The following is a 15,217-nucleotide window of genomic DNA, read 5'->3' on the forward strand; positions in this document are numbered from 1 at the left end:
AACGATGTACATTTCGCTATAGAAATAGATGTTTCTTACTGAGTAAAGATTTCAAGAGGAGGAGGAGGTTTGAAATAGTTTTAATTCAATTAAAAAAATAAGGCTAAAGGCTTCAAATTGTTGATGTGATCTCCCAAGTCAACATCCAAACACGACGCCTTAAATATCATTGACACATTTATTTCCTGTTCAACAACTGTTGAGTATCGAACAATGCAAGGCCCCAAATTCCAGGGAAAATTTGCTAGGGGGGATTAATAAATCTATTTTTAAAAAAATTATTTCAAAACACGTGAAGAATTGAAGAAGGATATCTGTATTTACTAAGGAAAGTGCGAAATTTAATCAAATCCTTCATAGCCGGTTTCAAAGGCCTACGCCCCATAAGGATCAAAGAGATACTCGAAATTTTTATGATAGAATCCTCCATTTAACATTTTATCGCCGTACAGATTACGAAAGAGTGATGGTTGCAATTAAGTTACGAAATTAACTGTGCCTACGCGCTACCTATGTCTGTGCAAAATGAGCGAGCAAAGGTCAACAAGTCGAAAGGGTGTTGTGAACAAATACCTTTCTGTTGTCACGACGAATTCCCCGCATATGTCCCCGAACTTTCTGCACAAATATTTTCGGATGCGGCAACATATCTTCATTAGCAAAAAAATTACCAAGGAAATGACGTTCCAAATAGACGATCTTCCTTCATATTTTTAAAGTAAAACTGATGGTAGGATGTCAACCCGTTCTCAATTATTGCTGCACATGATATCAGCTTTCAGCGATCGGTACTATCGCTCTATTATTCCATAATCAGTGTAGTGGGTGACCGGAATCGTGCAATCCAATTCTTGTAGAACGCGTCCGCTATGGCTTTTACTGTTATCGTCTTGTTCTGTTGGCCCGAAAGACATGTACGAGTTCCCACTCAAGAGAATCTTTGGATATGCTCGGTCAAACGTATTTGCGAGATATCAGCTACTGGATTGACAAGTTGATGAGTCTGTCTGACGTCTATTGCCGTCAATGCCATCTCATCTCCCTCTATATTGGCGAAAAATTTCAGAATTTGAAGTTGGGCTCTGTTCCACTTTTTCTAGGCTTCCCCTTGCCACTTTAAAATTTGACTTTTTCCAATTGAAATTTGTCGCCTGAAAGAATCCTGCAAAATTAGTTTTTCGGAAATATAATAATTGAAGAGTACTCACCGATAGGACGTTCAAAATTAAAATGCAGCTAAGTAAAATTCTGGCTAAAAAGTGACATTGAATGCACATTTTGAAATTGGAATACCATTATATTCTTGATTTTGTCCTTTCTCCATTCAACTGCATGAATCCTTACAATTTACCCCTTTAGAATAGCTGGGCTTCTGGCCCCACAATAGTTGATCCAGGCCCTTGGTGTGCCAGTTTGTCAACTTCCGGATTACCAGCGATGTTTGAGTGCCATGACATCCACATCAGGACTATTCCATTCAGTGGACCAAGTTTCCGCAGCGCCTGGTGACAATTCCACACTAATTGGCTCGATATGGCGTTGCTCTTTAGTGCTGGTAATGGTGCCCGACTATCGAAACAGATGCTGCTTCCAATCGGTAATTCGTCCATAAAGAATTAACTCTGTAATCCCAAAAGACTGGTGACCATTTATCGACCACTTCTTTTTTTTGGTGATTACGGCCGATTATTTCTTTTCAAAGGCGAATCTGGAAGCTATATGATCGGCGGGCATTAGAGAAACCTTATGTTTGCCAAAGAATTTCGAAAGGGACGCATGACATATGATTGGCCGTCTTCCCATGTGCCAATGGTATTAAGTCTATATGCGTGGTTCAGTTTCGGCCATCAGACGATGCACGCATACATCAAAACGGGTTTTATTATGATGAATCCATTTTGGTGAAAGTTCGCAGGTATTACCTATCGCAATCCTACAGCACCAGAGCAATCTGTAGGACTTCTGGTATTGTTCTTGGTGCTTCCAATGTACGCGTTAATAATTGTCTGTTTGTACCATCTGTATTTCCGCTCCCGATAAGGAGGGTGGCGTGCAGTTGCCCCACTTAGCGTTCCTAGTAAACATCACTAGTCCAGCCTTTCTAGCGTTCATCGTGAGTCCATTACGGAGGAAACATCTGTAGATTACATGCAGAATTGCATTCAAGCATTCACCTAATGTGTCCAAAAATTTTCCGATAATTATTAAGACTAGATCGTCCACAAATGCTTGTGCGAAAGCCTTTTTATCCTCTAAGAGGCGTAGAAACCATATAAGCATCGTATCAGACGTGTCAAATATAACAACCAGCATTTTCAATGGGCAGCAGCATCTACTTGACCTTTCCTTTATATTTTCCCTTGGAGATGGATTGGAGATGATTAAATTGGAGATGATATACCGTTTTACTATAGCTTCTAAGTGCTAGAAGTTTACCTAGTTCCGTAAGCGTAGATTTAAATCGTCTTCTGTGATTAATTTTTATTCCAGATTGAACTCCGAAAAGTAATATCCATTTCCAACATAAAGCCTCGGTCTACAATGCAGTGGTATTGCTTCAACGTGCAAACCTGTCTATTTATAGTAGTTAAGCAATACTTGAAATCATGCGAATATAAATATTGCCGGAATGTCCACAGCCTGGCTCTGGCTAGAACTGGGCAATCCTTTCCGCTTTTTCAACGATGGGAATTGCAAGGAATTTTAAGTCTGGCGGTATGGCCCTCTATAGGCAGCGCGCCGTGCAGGTCACCGTAGGAGAGGTAGATCTTCCTTGGCTTGGCACAGGTAGTGAGCCTTCGCCATCCATTCCTAACAATCGTGAGAGGGAAGCCAACTGCACCCACCGAAAGACTGCCAAGAGCAAAATTCCGTCTGGCAAGTCCGTCTGCCCTCTCATTCCCCTCTATGTTTCTATGACCAGGAACTCAGAGGACGGTGGCTTTGAGTGCGCGGCCCAGACTCTTCAGTGCGACTTGGCATTGTCTCACCAACTCGAGGGATATAGCCGCTGAGTACAAAGCCTTAATTGACGCCTAGTTGTTAGTCAGAAGGGCTTATAGGACACGCCTTTCGACATTTTCTCTTAGAATAACAAGCTTGTCCAGAGAACAAATATCGATGCTTGCACCATGCAAAACTCCTTAAAAGCTGATTATACTTTGCTCAAAGACCACGTAATAGGATAAGGCCCTTATCGATACTTGTTTTACTGAGCGAAGAGCACAGTTGACTATTTGGTATACATCTTTGATCAGAACTGGTATATGCGCATATAGCAACCAACAAGTTCATCCTCTCGGGGGGGTTTGCCTGTAGGGAATATATAGAGATGCTAGATGCCATGCGCGTCCAATAGTCTATGAAAACGATGGTGCTAGATGTTACTGACTCAGGGGTTTAAAACATATGAAGGAAAGATTCTCCATTACAAAATAATTTGCTAGCAACTTTGCTGTGAATCATTTAACCGACTGTGTCAATGAAAATTTCGAGAGAGAATCAAAAGCAACTAATATGAGATTTCTGGCGCATGATTAGAAGTATGGGCCGCTCTGATTAATATACAAGCGTTGAAACATTCTGTCACAGATGGGTGCTTTTCCATTTGAAGCCAGAACGTTTGGCTGCTAACTTTGGACATTTTGCAGGCAAATGTAGTCTTTCGCCTGTAAAGCGTCTTTAGGCCAATTGAATCAAAATTGTTGTCTATATAAGATTTGACCATGATCGTGAGCACGGGAAATCCCCTGGGCTATTGATCTTCCGGAATCGAAACTTAGAAGTTGGTTTTACACCTCACCTCCTTCAGCATGATTGTTTCGCTTGCATATCAATCCATCGCATCGGTGCAGTCCAGAAGGTTCTTCCTAATGTGCTCGATTACTTGAAAATAATCATCATCATCATCAATGGCTCAACAACCGGTATCCGGTCTAGGCGTGCCGTAATAATGAACTCCAGACAACCCAGTTTTTCGCCGAGATCCACCAATTAGGTATCTCTAGAAGCCGTCTGGCGTCCTGACCTCAACCATTGTTCCATCTTAGGCAGGGTCTGCCTCGTCTTCTTTTTCTACCATAGATATTGCGCTTATAAACTTTCCGGGATGGATCATCCTCATCCATACGGATTAAGTGAGCCGCCCACCGTAACCTATTGAGCCGGATTTTATCCACAACCTGACGGTCATGGAATCGCTCATAGATTTCATCGTTATGTAGGCTACGGAATCGTCCATCCCCATGTAGGGGGCCAAAAATTGGAAATAGCCATGTTTAAGTTGAAATCCACATATGCGGTGTTTCCAGTTCTCTCTAAAGTTTTTACGTCTGCTGTTGAAAACATGACAAATTGACAAAAAATCTTACGAATCTTTTCCAGATATTATTTTGAACAAAGATTTTGGGGCTCTGGGGCACTATGCGATTTTGCGCTAGCAAGCCTGCCGCCAGTACGGGTGAATTTATAGTTTAATTAATTCTTACCGCATTCGTAGGGTGGAATCTTGTGATAGAATATTTAATGCAAGATTGGCAGGCATTGTTTGGGCACAGAGTCTGACATTGTCGACATAAATTTAGTCAGATCGATCATATTGCTATCAGTGTTTGGGTTAGGAGTTATCTTCAGCATATGTATAAAAAAAGAACCGTTGATATTGCTTCAATTGGGACCATCACTTGATGACCTGCCTTCGCTTACATATTACGTGCGGATCATCTCGCAGGGTTGGAGCGCATTAATCCGCGAGACTTAACAGGGCCCGCTCTCGGAACCTGGCTGTCGTTTGGTAGTGGGATAACTATATTGATATGTATTGAACAGCTCGTTGGAGAATATTGATGAGCGTTGGACCGCTGTTCTTTTCTCTGACACATGACAAATTGTTGGTTAGGTCTTATTGACTGCTGTAACTTGAAAGCGGATCAAGTTTAGGCAAACGAAAGCTCTGTACTTGTCGGTCTCTCCGCAGAACAGTTCCTTATAACTCCTGTGCCTCTTTGCAAAATTATTACTTGCGCTCATAAATCTTGAGATGACAAGATCCCGAAAAAGAGCTCCCGTCTTAAATGTAACAATTGGAGGGACATTTGCATTATACCTCTCGCCAAGATCTAAAGCTAGATCGACTGATTGCACCCACCCTCTTCGAATTATTTTGGAATAGTTTCGGGGGTTCGTCATCGACTTCGAGAAGTGCTTCGGCAGCGTGAGCAGGAAGTGCATCTGGAATGCTCTACGTAAGAGATGCATGCCGAAGAAAGTTAAATTAAAAGTACCGAATTGAGTTCTACGTTGCGTTCTAAAATGAGCCATGTCCGTTCAGTCCGCAGTGCGATAAGATGGAAAAAATTCAGTTGAAGTTACAAAAATGTTACCTCCCAGTTATCGTTTTCAATCAATTCAACTCTACTTTTGACAATTTCCAATTATTTGACTTACTAATTATTTGTTTTCTTCTTTGTTTTTCATTTAGCGCCGCTTTTCCGATAATCAACAATGGTGCACGGAGGATAGTAGTCACCAAAGCGAAACAATTGAATTAGTCGAGTGCCATACAACTCCATCCATGAAACCAATAATAGGAACAGCGTCGATAGCTGTCACTACCCCGTCCAAGATTGCCGCAACGGCAAGTGCTATAGCGACTGCTATAAATCGGGCTAATAACATTGTAGGTAGTATATCGATAGAAACGCCGCCAGCTGACATACTCCAAAAGGTGCAACAATCGACTCAGCAACCCCCAGTGCAAACGCAGCCGCAGCCGCCACAACATCAGAACACCACATCATCTACAGGAAGTCAGCATCCGTCATCGTCACCTCCTAGTAATAGTCCCATTAGATTAAGCCTTAAAACTGCAACAAAACAACCATTGACCAATTTGCCAACTCTTTCGATATCACAGCCATCACCCCCGGCCGAGGGGGAGTTCTTGTAACATATAGCCTACGAAACGTTCATTTAAACTAGTTAGCTCGTCTAAATAGGGGTTCTTTGTAAATTCTTCGGCACAATTAAACAAAAGAAAAGGGGTAAGTTTGTAATGTCAGTCTATATCCAAATCACTATTCCCAAACACTAGATACAAATTAAACTCCTTTAAATAGCTAACTGCATCCAGGGGACGCGAAGGAACGCAAGTTTGTTCATATTCAAGAACTACGAAATCGTGTGCTTTTTCTATACTTTTTTAAAGGAATGTGACAAACTTGGATCGTGAGTGTGTTGATACACTTTCAATAGAGCACCTAATTCCCTGTAATATAAAAGTTGCAACGTATGTCGGTCTAATTAAGTCCGTCTATATGGTTTATCCTATCAGCCAATTATCCTATTATATAGCAAAACCAGCTGAACCAATTTCATTGTAATTTCGAGACAACGAATTCCATATCAGTTTCAAGACTTCCGCAATGCAACTTTGTTCGCTACAAATACATACCAGCACACGCAGCATCAACAAATCAAGCACAACAACCCTCTCAATGAAGAACACTTCAGAACATAACGACTATTAAGACGGATTCAAAACGTAAATATTTTTTAATTTTATTATATATATGTACATTATACATACGTGTTTTCGCTCAGTTAACTATATTTGTATACATACATGCATATATCGAACAGTATTTTCATTAACACTAGGAGATTTTAAATAGTAAATATATTCGCGTATGAAACCAATATGAATAACCAAATGACCATGTCAATTTTACCTAAAACAAAAACAACTAAAAATAAATTTAACTACAAATGTAACGAAAACCAAAGCAGTAGGCAGAAGAGAGGTGAAATCTACTGCCTACAGTTGCTTACAGCGTTAGATAGGTGTTTTTATGATTTGCAAGGAACGAAATGAAAATGTGGAAAAAACTATGTAGTCAAACAAATCCAAAAACAAGTAAAAAATAAATAAATTAGAACCTACCAAAGACTTATCTAAATATCTAATGCAATGAGATATAAATGAAAAATCATAAATTTAGGTAAAATTCTAAGATACGGACGCGCGAACTTGAGGTGTGTCTACAATAAAACTAGAGCTTGAATGAAAATGAGCGATTTCGTGGGAACAGATGATTATTTAACACTTAATTCGTTAACGTAAAACACATGTAAATACTTACTTGGTCCTAAGCTTTATCAGTAAATTTCTATTTGTAACATACATGCCATATGGGGTTAAAACCATAACTACAAGCAATTGGTTATGTTGACTTTCCGATTTAATCGGGCTCCTTTGATAACTAGTACTGGCATGCCAAGAGAAAGGTTGCAATTCATACGGCGATATTATAGTGAATTTCCAGGAATAAAATATTCTACCCTTCCATATACACAATACATGGTTATAATTAATATTTCCAGGGATGAATATGTGCAGTTTGATTTTAACACCTACATTGAGACCCTAGCATTCATTAGCTCACTGATTTCTGGTGACAGTTTTTTGTCTTGTCTGATTTGGCGTACTTAAATTATCAAATTAAAAGGCATACTCAGATATTGACCAGCGAGTACGGTTTGTACAGAGATATTGGTAATATATTCTTCATCATCATCATCATCATCAACGGCGCAACAACCGGTATCCGGTCTAGGCCTGTCTTAATAAGGAACTCCAGACATCCCGCTGTTGCGCCGAGGTCCACCAATTCGATATCCCTAAAAGCTGTCTGGCGTCCTGACGTACGCCATCGCTCCATCTTAGGCAGGATCTGCCTCGTCTTCTTTTTCTACCATAGATATTGCCCTTATAGACTTTCCGGGTGGGATCATCCTCATCCATACGGATTAAGTGACCCGCCCACCGTAACCTATTGAGCCGGATTTTATCCGCAACCGGACGGTCATGGTATCGCTCATAGATTTCGTCGTTATGTAGGCTACGGAATCGTCGATCCTCATGTAGGGGGCCAAAAATTCTTCGGAGGATTCTTCTCTCGAACGCGGCCAAGAGTTCCCAATTTTTCTTGCTAAGAACCCAAGTTTCCGAAGAATACATGAGGACTGGCAAGATCATAGTCTTGTACAGTAAGAGCTTTGACACTATGGTGAGACGTTTCGAGCGGAACAGTGTTTGTAAGCTGAAATAGGCTCTGTTGGCTGACAAAAACCGTGCGCGGATTTCATCATCGTAGTTGTTATCGGTTGTGATTTTCGACCCTAGATAGGAGAAATTGTATTCTGAAAGTTGTATTCTCCTATCCTTATTCTCCTTCGTGTTTGACCAGTGTGGTTTGATGTTGTTGGTTGATTCGTCTTCGGTGCTGACGTTGCCACCATATACTTTGTCTTGCCTTCATTGATGTGCAGCCCAAGATCTCACGCCATTTGCTCGATCTGGATGAAGCCAGTTTGTACGTCTCGGGTGGTTCTTCCCATGATGTCGATATCAGCAGCATAGGCCAGTAGTTGGGTGGACTTGAAGAGGATCGTACCTCTTGCATTTACCTCAACATCACGGATCACTTTCTCGAGGGCCAGGTTAAAGAGGACGCATGATAGCGCATCCCCTTATCGTAGACCGTTGTTGATGTTGAATGGTCTTGAGAGTGATCCTGCTGCTTTTATTTGGCCTCGCACATTGGTCAGGGTCAGCCTAGTCAGTCTTATTAATTTCGTCGGGATACCGAATTCTCTCATGGCCGTGTACAGTTTTACCCTGGCTATGCTATCATAGGCGGCTTTAAAGTCGATGAACAGATGGTGCAACTGTTGTCCATATTCCAACAGTTTTTCCATCGCTTGCCACAGAGAGAAAATCTGATCTATTGCTGATTTGCCTGGAGTGAAGCCTCTTTGTTATGGGCCAATGATGTTCTGGGCGTATGGGCCTATTCGACCTAGCAAGATAGCTAGAATATCTTATAGATGGTACTCAGCAACGTGATACCTCTATAATTGCTGCACTGTGTGATATCTCCCTTTTTATGTATGAGACAGATAATGCCTCGTTGCCAATCGTCAGGCATTGATTCGCTGTCCCATACCTTGAGCACAAGTTGATGAACGACTATGGTATATTCTTCAAGGGTTTTACAAGTCAACATTTATAGCTTAAGGGGGTAAACACTGTAGAGACTGAAAAATAGAGCAAACTTCGGGAATTTTTTTCTTTCAACTAGACATATTATACAAGTATTGCCACACAACTTATCAAGACGAAGCGACCCGGTTTCTAAACGGGACAAGGGGAGAAGGGGCCTCGATGTCATATGCAAGTTATAGTTTGCCTTTTCTTTGTCCAAGGACAATCTGACGGGAGGATGCATTTAATAATGTGCAATTTTCTTCATTTTCTAACTCAATTTATTCCTTTCAATTTCACAGTTTCCACCTCGGCATTTATCCTTTAAAATTATTAATTGAATTTATTTTCCAAAAATTGTGGCTCGCCTAAACTCAACTCAATTTACATTTGAACAATTCCAAATTTTATTCATTAATAATTTCCAAATAGTGCAAGCGAATATTGAACGGAGAAACTTTGTTGTTGCTTTCGCAATGGAATGTTCCAACATAGCGAAAGGATCATCGCGTTATTGGGTGTATGCTCTAGCCGTCGTTTCTTTCTGGATGGGGCGCAGTGAGTGCTTTTGTAGCTGTTGCTTTTGCTGTGCCTACGTTGCATTTGGAAGTTCAAGGTCGGCGTCGACGGAATCAGCAACTTGCGGGACCGTAACCGGCTTATTGGATGGGCAGCTGATGGGCTGGATGCAGGCACATCAATTTTGGGTTTGGAGGAAAAAGGAGTGCTGCCATGGTGACTGGACGGGAAGCCTAGTTCTTGAATATTAACTGCTGGCTGTGTGAGTGTCAAGTTTTTCGGTTAGAATAGCCGCCATTATGGAAAATTTTTGTAATTTTAAAGTGAGACAAATCTTCATGTTTGCCCGAAAAGGCATTTGGGGCGATAACTATACGTGTAACATTTGAACTCATTCAGTGCTATCTATAGTGTTAGCCATACTGAAACGATTTTCTTTATTAAAAACAACTTGTGAAGGTGCTATGCAGAAGTGCGCCTAGATAGTGAACTAATATAGTCCCTTTAGATCCTTTCAATATATTCGACGAAGTCCCCAAGAATAAATACCGCAATATTAAACTCCGATAGCAGAAAAGATTGCATACTAACAGTAAATATAGAATTTTCGTCCTTTTGTTTTTCTAACAAGATATTCCTAATTGAATTGGGCCTTAGTTTTCTTGAAGGAGTGAAGTAGAAGTTTTTGATCTGAATTTGTTTTTCGTCGTTCATCGAGCACCTATTGTTTCCGTGCTTTGGTATCTAATATAACAAAGAAAGAGAAACATTCCCAACCAGAAATTAACAAAGAATCGAGCAACTAGTAAACACAACGGAGTCATCCCTTGCTGCGAATATCTTAACGCCTGTATTCGCGTCTTATCGACCAGAGATTCAGAAGTGGTTTTACATACAACAGGGTCCACGGCGGCAGAAGGTGGAGAAGAAAGGGCGCATCAAGGGATGATGTATGGTATAATGGTGTACAAGATATGAACATTTTTCCTTTAGTTCTTATTTTCTTCTTGAAAATTCCTAACAAAAAGAAGTAGCATCTTTGTGTTTATTTAGGAAATGAGAAAACTACTTATTTTAACTGCATTTTGATTTGATTTCCTCCTTTATTATTTTCACCTCTACTATTTCATTTGTTTCATATTTCTTTATTTTCATTTGTATTGTTCTGTTTAGTTACTTGGTATCACTTTAGTTTCTTACTTTATTTCGGATTTGGATAGAATAATGTGAATTTTATCTAAATCGTTTTGATTTGAGGACTCCCCTTCTTCTCTCCTCCTCTATAACCCCGCAAAACTCTCACTTTATAATGGGGTATCTTTCACTAAAAACTGATGATGCCAAGGCAGGGTGGGACGCTCTAGGGTCACGCCTCATCATACGCCTGAGGCAGGACGAACATTGATTGAGGATGTGATCCGCCGTGGATTCTCCATTTCGATTGCAGTACTCTGATCCGGAGTTTTCATTCTTTTTATTTTCATTCATTCTTTTCATTTTCATTGCCAGGTTTAATTTGCCTGTTGGTCATTCGGTAGGTCGCCCGAGTTCCTCTGTTTGTGGAATTTTCAGGGTTCAGGTTTCACTCACACAGGACACGTGTATAATGACCACGTGGGAAATCGAAGTGTTCAAAGACCCCCACATTCTCGAGCCTGACTAGCAAAGAGGCGTGCCAGCATGTGTTAACGGAGCACTTCGATGGAACTTCAATATTTACGGGCAGACCTTCACGGTTAATTTTGCCATCTATTTAGGTTTTTCAAATAGCTCTCCCTCTTGGTCACCTTCGACCACTCTGGACAATCTCTAACCATCGAACAATCACATTTTGTCATTATAAGGTAGTACCTTATAATGACATGATGTTTCGGTTAGATAGTTTCTGAGAATAATGACAATAAGCTACAATAACCCAATTTAGATCTAGACCTTCAAGCATGATAATGGACTTTGTTCAATATCGTCACGGTACACCAGCAATCAATGTGGTCAGTATTGCGCTCGATTGGGATTATCACCATGACTTTATCTGGTTCTCATTTGCAACTGAGTCTACTGGTATCCGACATCCAGTCACGATACAAATACCTCTGTCACCAACGAGATTTGAACAGCGACTTTCCATTGCGACATCCTAAACCATCCTGACAAGAAAACGGCATGTTTGTTTACAGGTAGATGAAGGGGCAAGAAAGACACAAATTGTTATAGAAATCTAAATGAAAGAATAGTTGTTCAACAGAAATAGTAAAATGAGTGAGTGACCGTTAAAAATGTGCAAAACTTAAAATGAAACAGGCCTCATTTTTGGAAACTCCCTAACCCCTCTGAATTCAGAGCCATGCCCTTACATGAAATCTAGGCTTCTGAATATGTCCCATTTCGATATTTGCTCAAATAAACTTAAGAATAGCATATTAGCGGTTTTATGAAGTTGATAGGAAAACCCCTCTTAAGTTAATCCAAGGTTTACCAAATTTTGCAGCAACATAGAGACACAACACTGTCAAAGTTATCAATTTCGCGGGAATTTACTGTATCTTAAACTATGTGAATAATAGGCCATAATTAACGAGAATAATTAAAATTCAAGTGTCATATTAAAGTCCCATATATGAAGAAACTACTTCTCCCTAGCACTCTTGCCCTTTGTCCTTTTTAAGCCTTTGTATATGTGGGGTCAACATACATTCAAAAAGGGGGTGTCGACTTTTTTTTCACTTACTTTCCGATGCCGATATTATCCGATTTCATTATAATATATTTTTTAAAAATTGATTCTTTCCAGTTTAGTGGAAATCGCACTATTAGTAACAGAGTTATAATAGGGCAAAGTTATCACTTTTGTGCAAATGGGTTGCATTCTAAGCCTTTGAATACGAGCATCATACTAAAGTGAATGGTCTGCATAAACATTACGAGCCGGGTATAAATGAGATAAATACCCACTCAAATACGCACAAAACCTATCATATCTGAAGCGTGTAGTGTCTGGTTTACCGACTTGTTTAAAGTTTTGTGTATAACAAACCCTTATTAAAATGGGTTTACTGTCTGTCCATCAGTCTGTGACACCCATTTCTTTCCGAAACTATTATACTGATCGCCTCGAAATTTAGTAGGCAGGTAGGAACTGCATACAGGGAGTTACATCGTTCTACATGGAAATAAGGAAGGGTGTCTCTATACATGCAAAAAGGGGGTGTAAAATTGTTTGTTCGAATATAGTAATGTGAGGTATCAAATGAAATGTTCCGATCAGTATTTTTCAAAGCTGGTCTCGGTTCCAACATTGAATGCACAACGGGAGAGGGCGGGTGCTGGAAAGAGGTAATTTCTTTCGCGGAGCTATTCTCAGAGCCTACCCATCCGAAAAATTTGAAATGAATCACGAAACTACCACTATACGGTACCTAGGCTCCGAAATACCCTCCAAATTGACATCTCCAAATAAAGTTAATAATAGTATGTTAATATAATTCCGTAAGTGACTATAAAACCCCCCTTAAGTTCATCCAACAATCATGAAGTTTTGCAGTAATATAGACTATAATATAAAGTCTCCTACATATCCTAAGTTTGGTGGAAATTAGACTATTGCCAGCAAAGTTATAGTAGGTTGCTTTAGTCTAATCTCTAAGACTTTGAATACTGTGTATACTATGTCAAATTCTTATTTTCTAACAGTATATATATGTTTTTACATAATGCCCCCCTTACACATACAGGGGACGATTGGGGTAGCTCCTGCCGACTAAATTCCATTTCTATATTTACTGTCGTGTGTTGCATGTGTTGCATTATAATATTATTTTGAATTGCAATTTGAGTAGTACATTTTCAATAAGTCACACTTTTGAAATATATAAAAAAAAAATCGATTTGTTGTTGGAGATTAATTGAATGAAATTTATGAATGAAATGAAGGTTTTGTATTCAAGAATCAGGTGCCCATGATGGATTTTTTTTTGGAAATGAATTAGGGAAACCAAATAGCTCTAGGGCAGTCCACATAGCACCTGATATTTAGCTAGGCGAGCGGCAGTCCAGGTAAATACAGGTGGGGGACTGAATTGGAAAGAGACTAGGTGCCACTTATGGATAAAAAGGTCGATTCCAGCATCAACTCAAAATCTCTAGAGAATCAGTCACTTTCAAAATTCTCTTCACCAATGGCAATGAGACATGGACGGGGATTAGTCAAACTGAGAATCTTTGATTAATTTTAATGCATTTTTAACTTAATCGGTTTTTTAGGTTTTTTTTAAACAAAACCCTAATAAATTTGGTTCATAGTCTGCCTGTATGTCTGTCAGACGTACTTTTCTCAGGAACCTTTTGACACGAAATTCGGTAGAAGATTCGAACTGTGAGCGACCACGCATACGGTGAATTACATTACTGCACGCTGAACTTAAGGGAGGGTTACACATTTTTTATCGAATAAAGCCATGCCCTGAAAGTCTCGGGGAGTACTTCCCAAGGCAAGCATTCGTTTTGTTATTGGTGGCAAACAAGAGGAATGTGGAGTCCAAAAGGGACCGATTATTTCAAGAATCCGTTCTCAGACACTAACCAACCCATAAATCTGAAATAGTATGTAGTATCTATGCTCCGGACACATCGGGGAAATGATGTTGGATGTTCACCACACATCATGAGTTTTTCAAATCAACTAGTAAATAATCTGTCATCAACATTTCTAACCATCTAATGATTTACGAGCATCGATATGCCATTTGAAATAATAACACAGTTTTAGCTTTTTCGCTACACTTGTAGCACTGATGAAGGGAACAACTGGTTCTCGAAATATGGGTTATGCGAGTAAAATAAATTATACTAGCGAAAAGCAAAAAAAGTCTAATTATTCCAAATAATTTTATCGCTAGGAACACAGTTAAACCAATATGTTGTTCCTCTGGAATTTTTCTACAGCAAGTTCTAGGTTCGGAATAATGTGCTACTAAAAGTCGCATTGTCGAACGTAATATAGGGAAAGGCTGAAATTCACGTTCCAACCGAAAAAGCTAGTGAAGTAAACTCACCCCTATTAGGAAAGTGGATATATTCCAGAAACCGTAACCAAGAATACCAAAAATATCCATTGTATATCCTTCTTAAACAATTAGCGTCATACACTCTTCGTAAGTAATTCAAAAATATTTCAAATGTCGACAGGCAGGAGATATCGACTTACGAGAACATTGCTCATAATCGCTATTATTATGGGTGAAAAGTGTGTTACTAGTGAGTTGACGGTGACAACTGTAAACTGTTTCTTGCTCTACGTACCTGATCATTCACTCTGAATTGAGCTACTTTCTACTTTTTGAGAGGTTCAAACCCCCCTCCCTTGCACCAATAAAAATAATACCTCTTTATGCGGTTGTTTTAAACCCTTAAGTGTTTCATAATACCTCAATCATACCTACGTGACGGTTTCTAATAATAACTTACTTACTTATAATAGCAGCAGGTTTCCCACCATCCCCAACCAACTCAATTGGAGGAAATTCCAAAAACCCTAAAATATCAAAAATAGTAGGTGACGAGCACTTTTTATACAAATGGTGAATTCATAACAAGTATGTATGATTAGTATTTCCGGCGCTGCCGCTCAGCTTGAGTGTGAATATTATGTTGTATCTA

At 39.6% G+C, this 15,217-nt stretch overlaps 1 protein-coding gene across 1 annotated transcript in view; it reads left to right on the plus strand.

The window, feature by feature from the left end:
* Positions 1-7,557, plus strand: part of LOC119646490 — a 567,562-nt gene extending 560,005 nt beyond the window's left edge. Inside the window, 2 exon segments of the mRNA XM_038046949.1 lie at positions 5,480-6,041; positions 6,117-7,557. Coding sequence (XP_037902877.1) covers positions 5,480-5,947 — 468 coding nt within the window. The 3' untranslated portion in view covers positions 5,948-6,041; positions 6,117-7,557.
* Positions 7,558-15,217: the final 7,660 nt, after the last annotated feature.

The sequence above is a fragment of the Hermetia illucens genome, chromosome 1 (assembly GCF_905115235.1).
Source record: "Hermetia illucens chromosome 1, iHerIll2.2.curated.20191125, whole genome shotgun sequence".
NCBI lineage: Eukaryota > Metazoa > Arthropoda > Insecta > Diptera > Stratiomyidae > Hermetia > Hermetia illucens.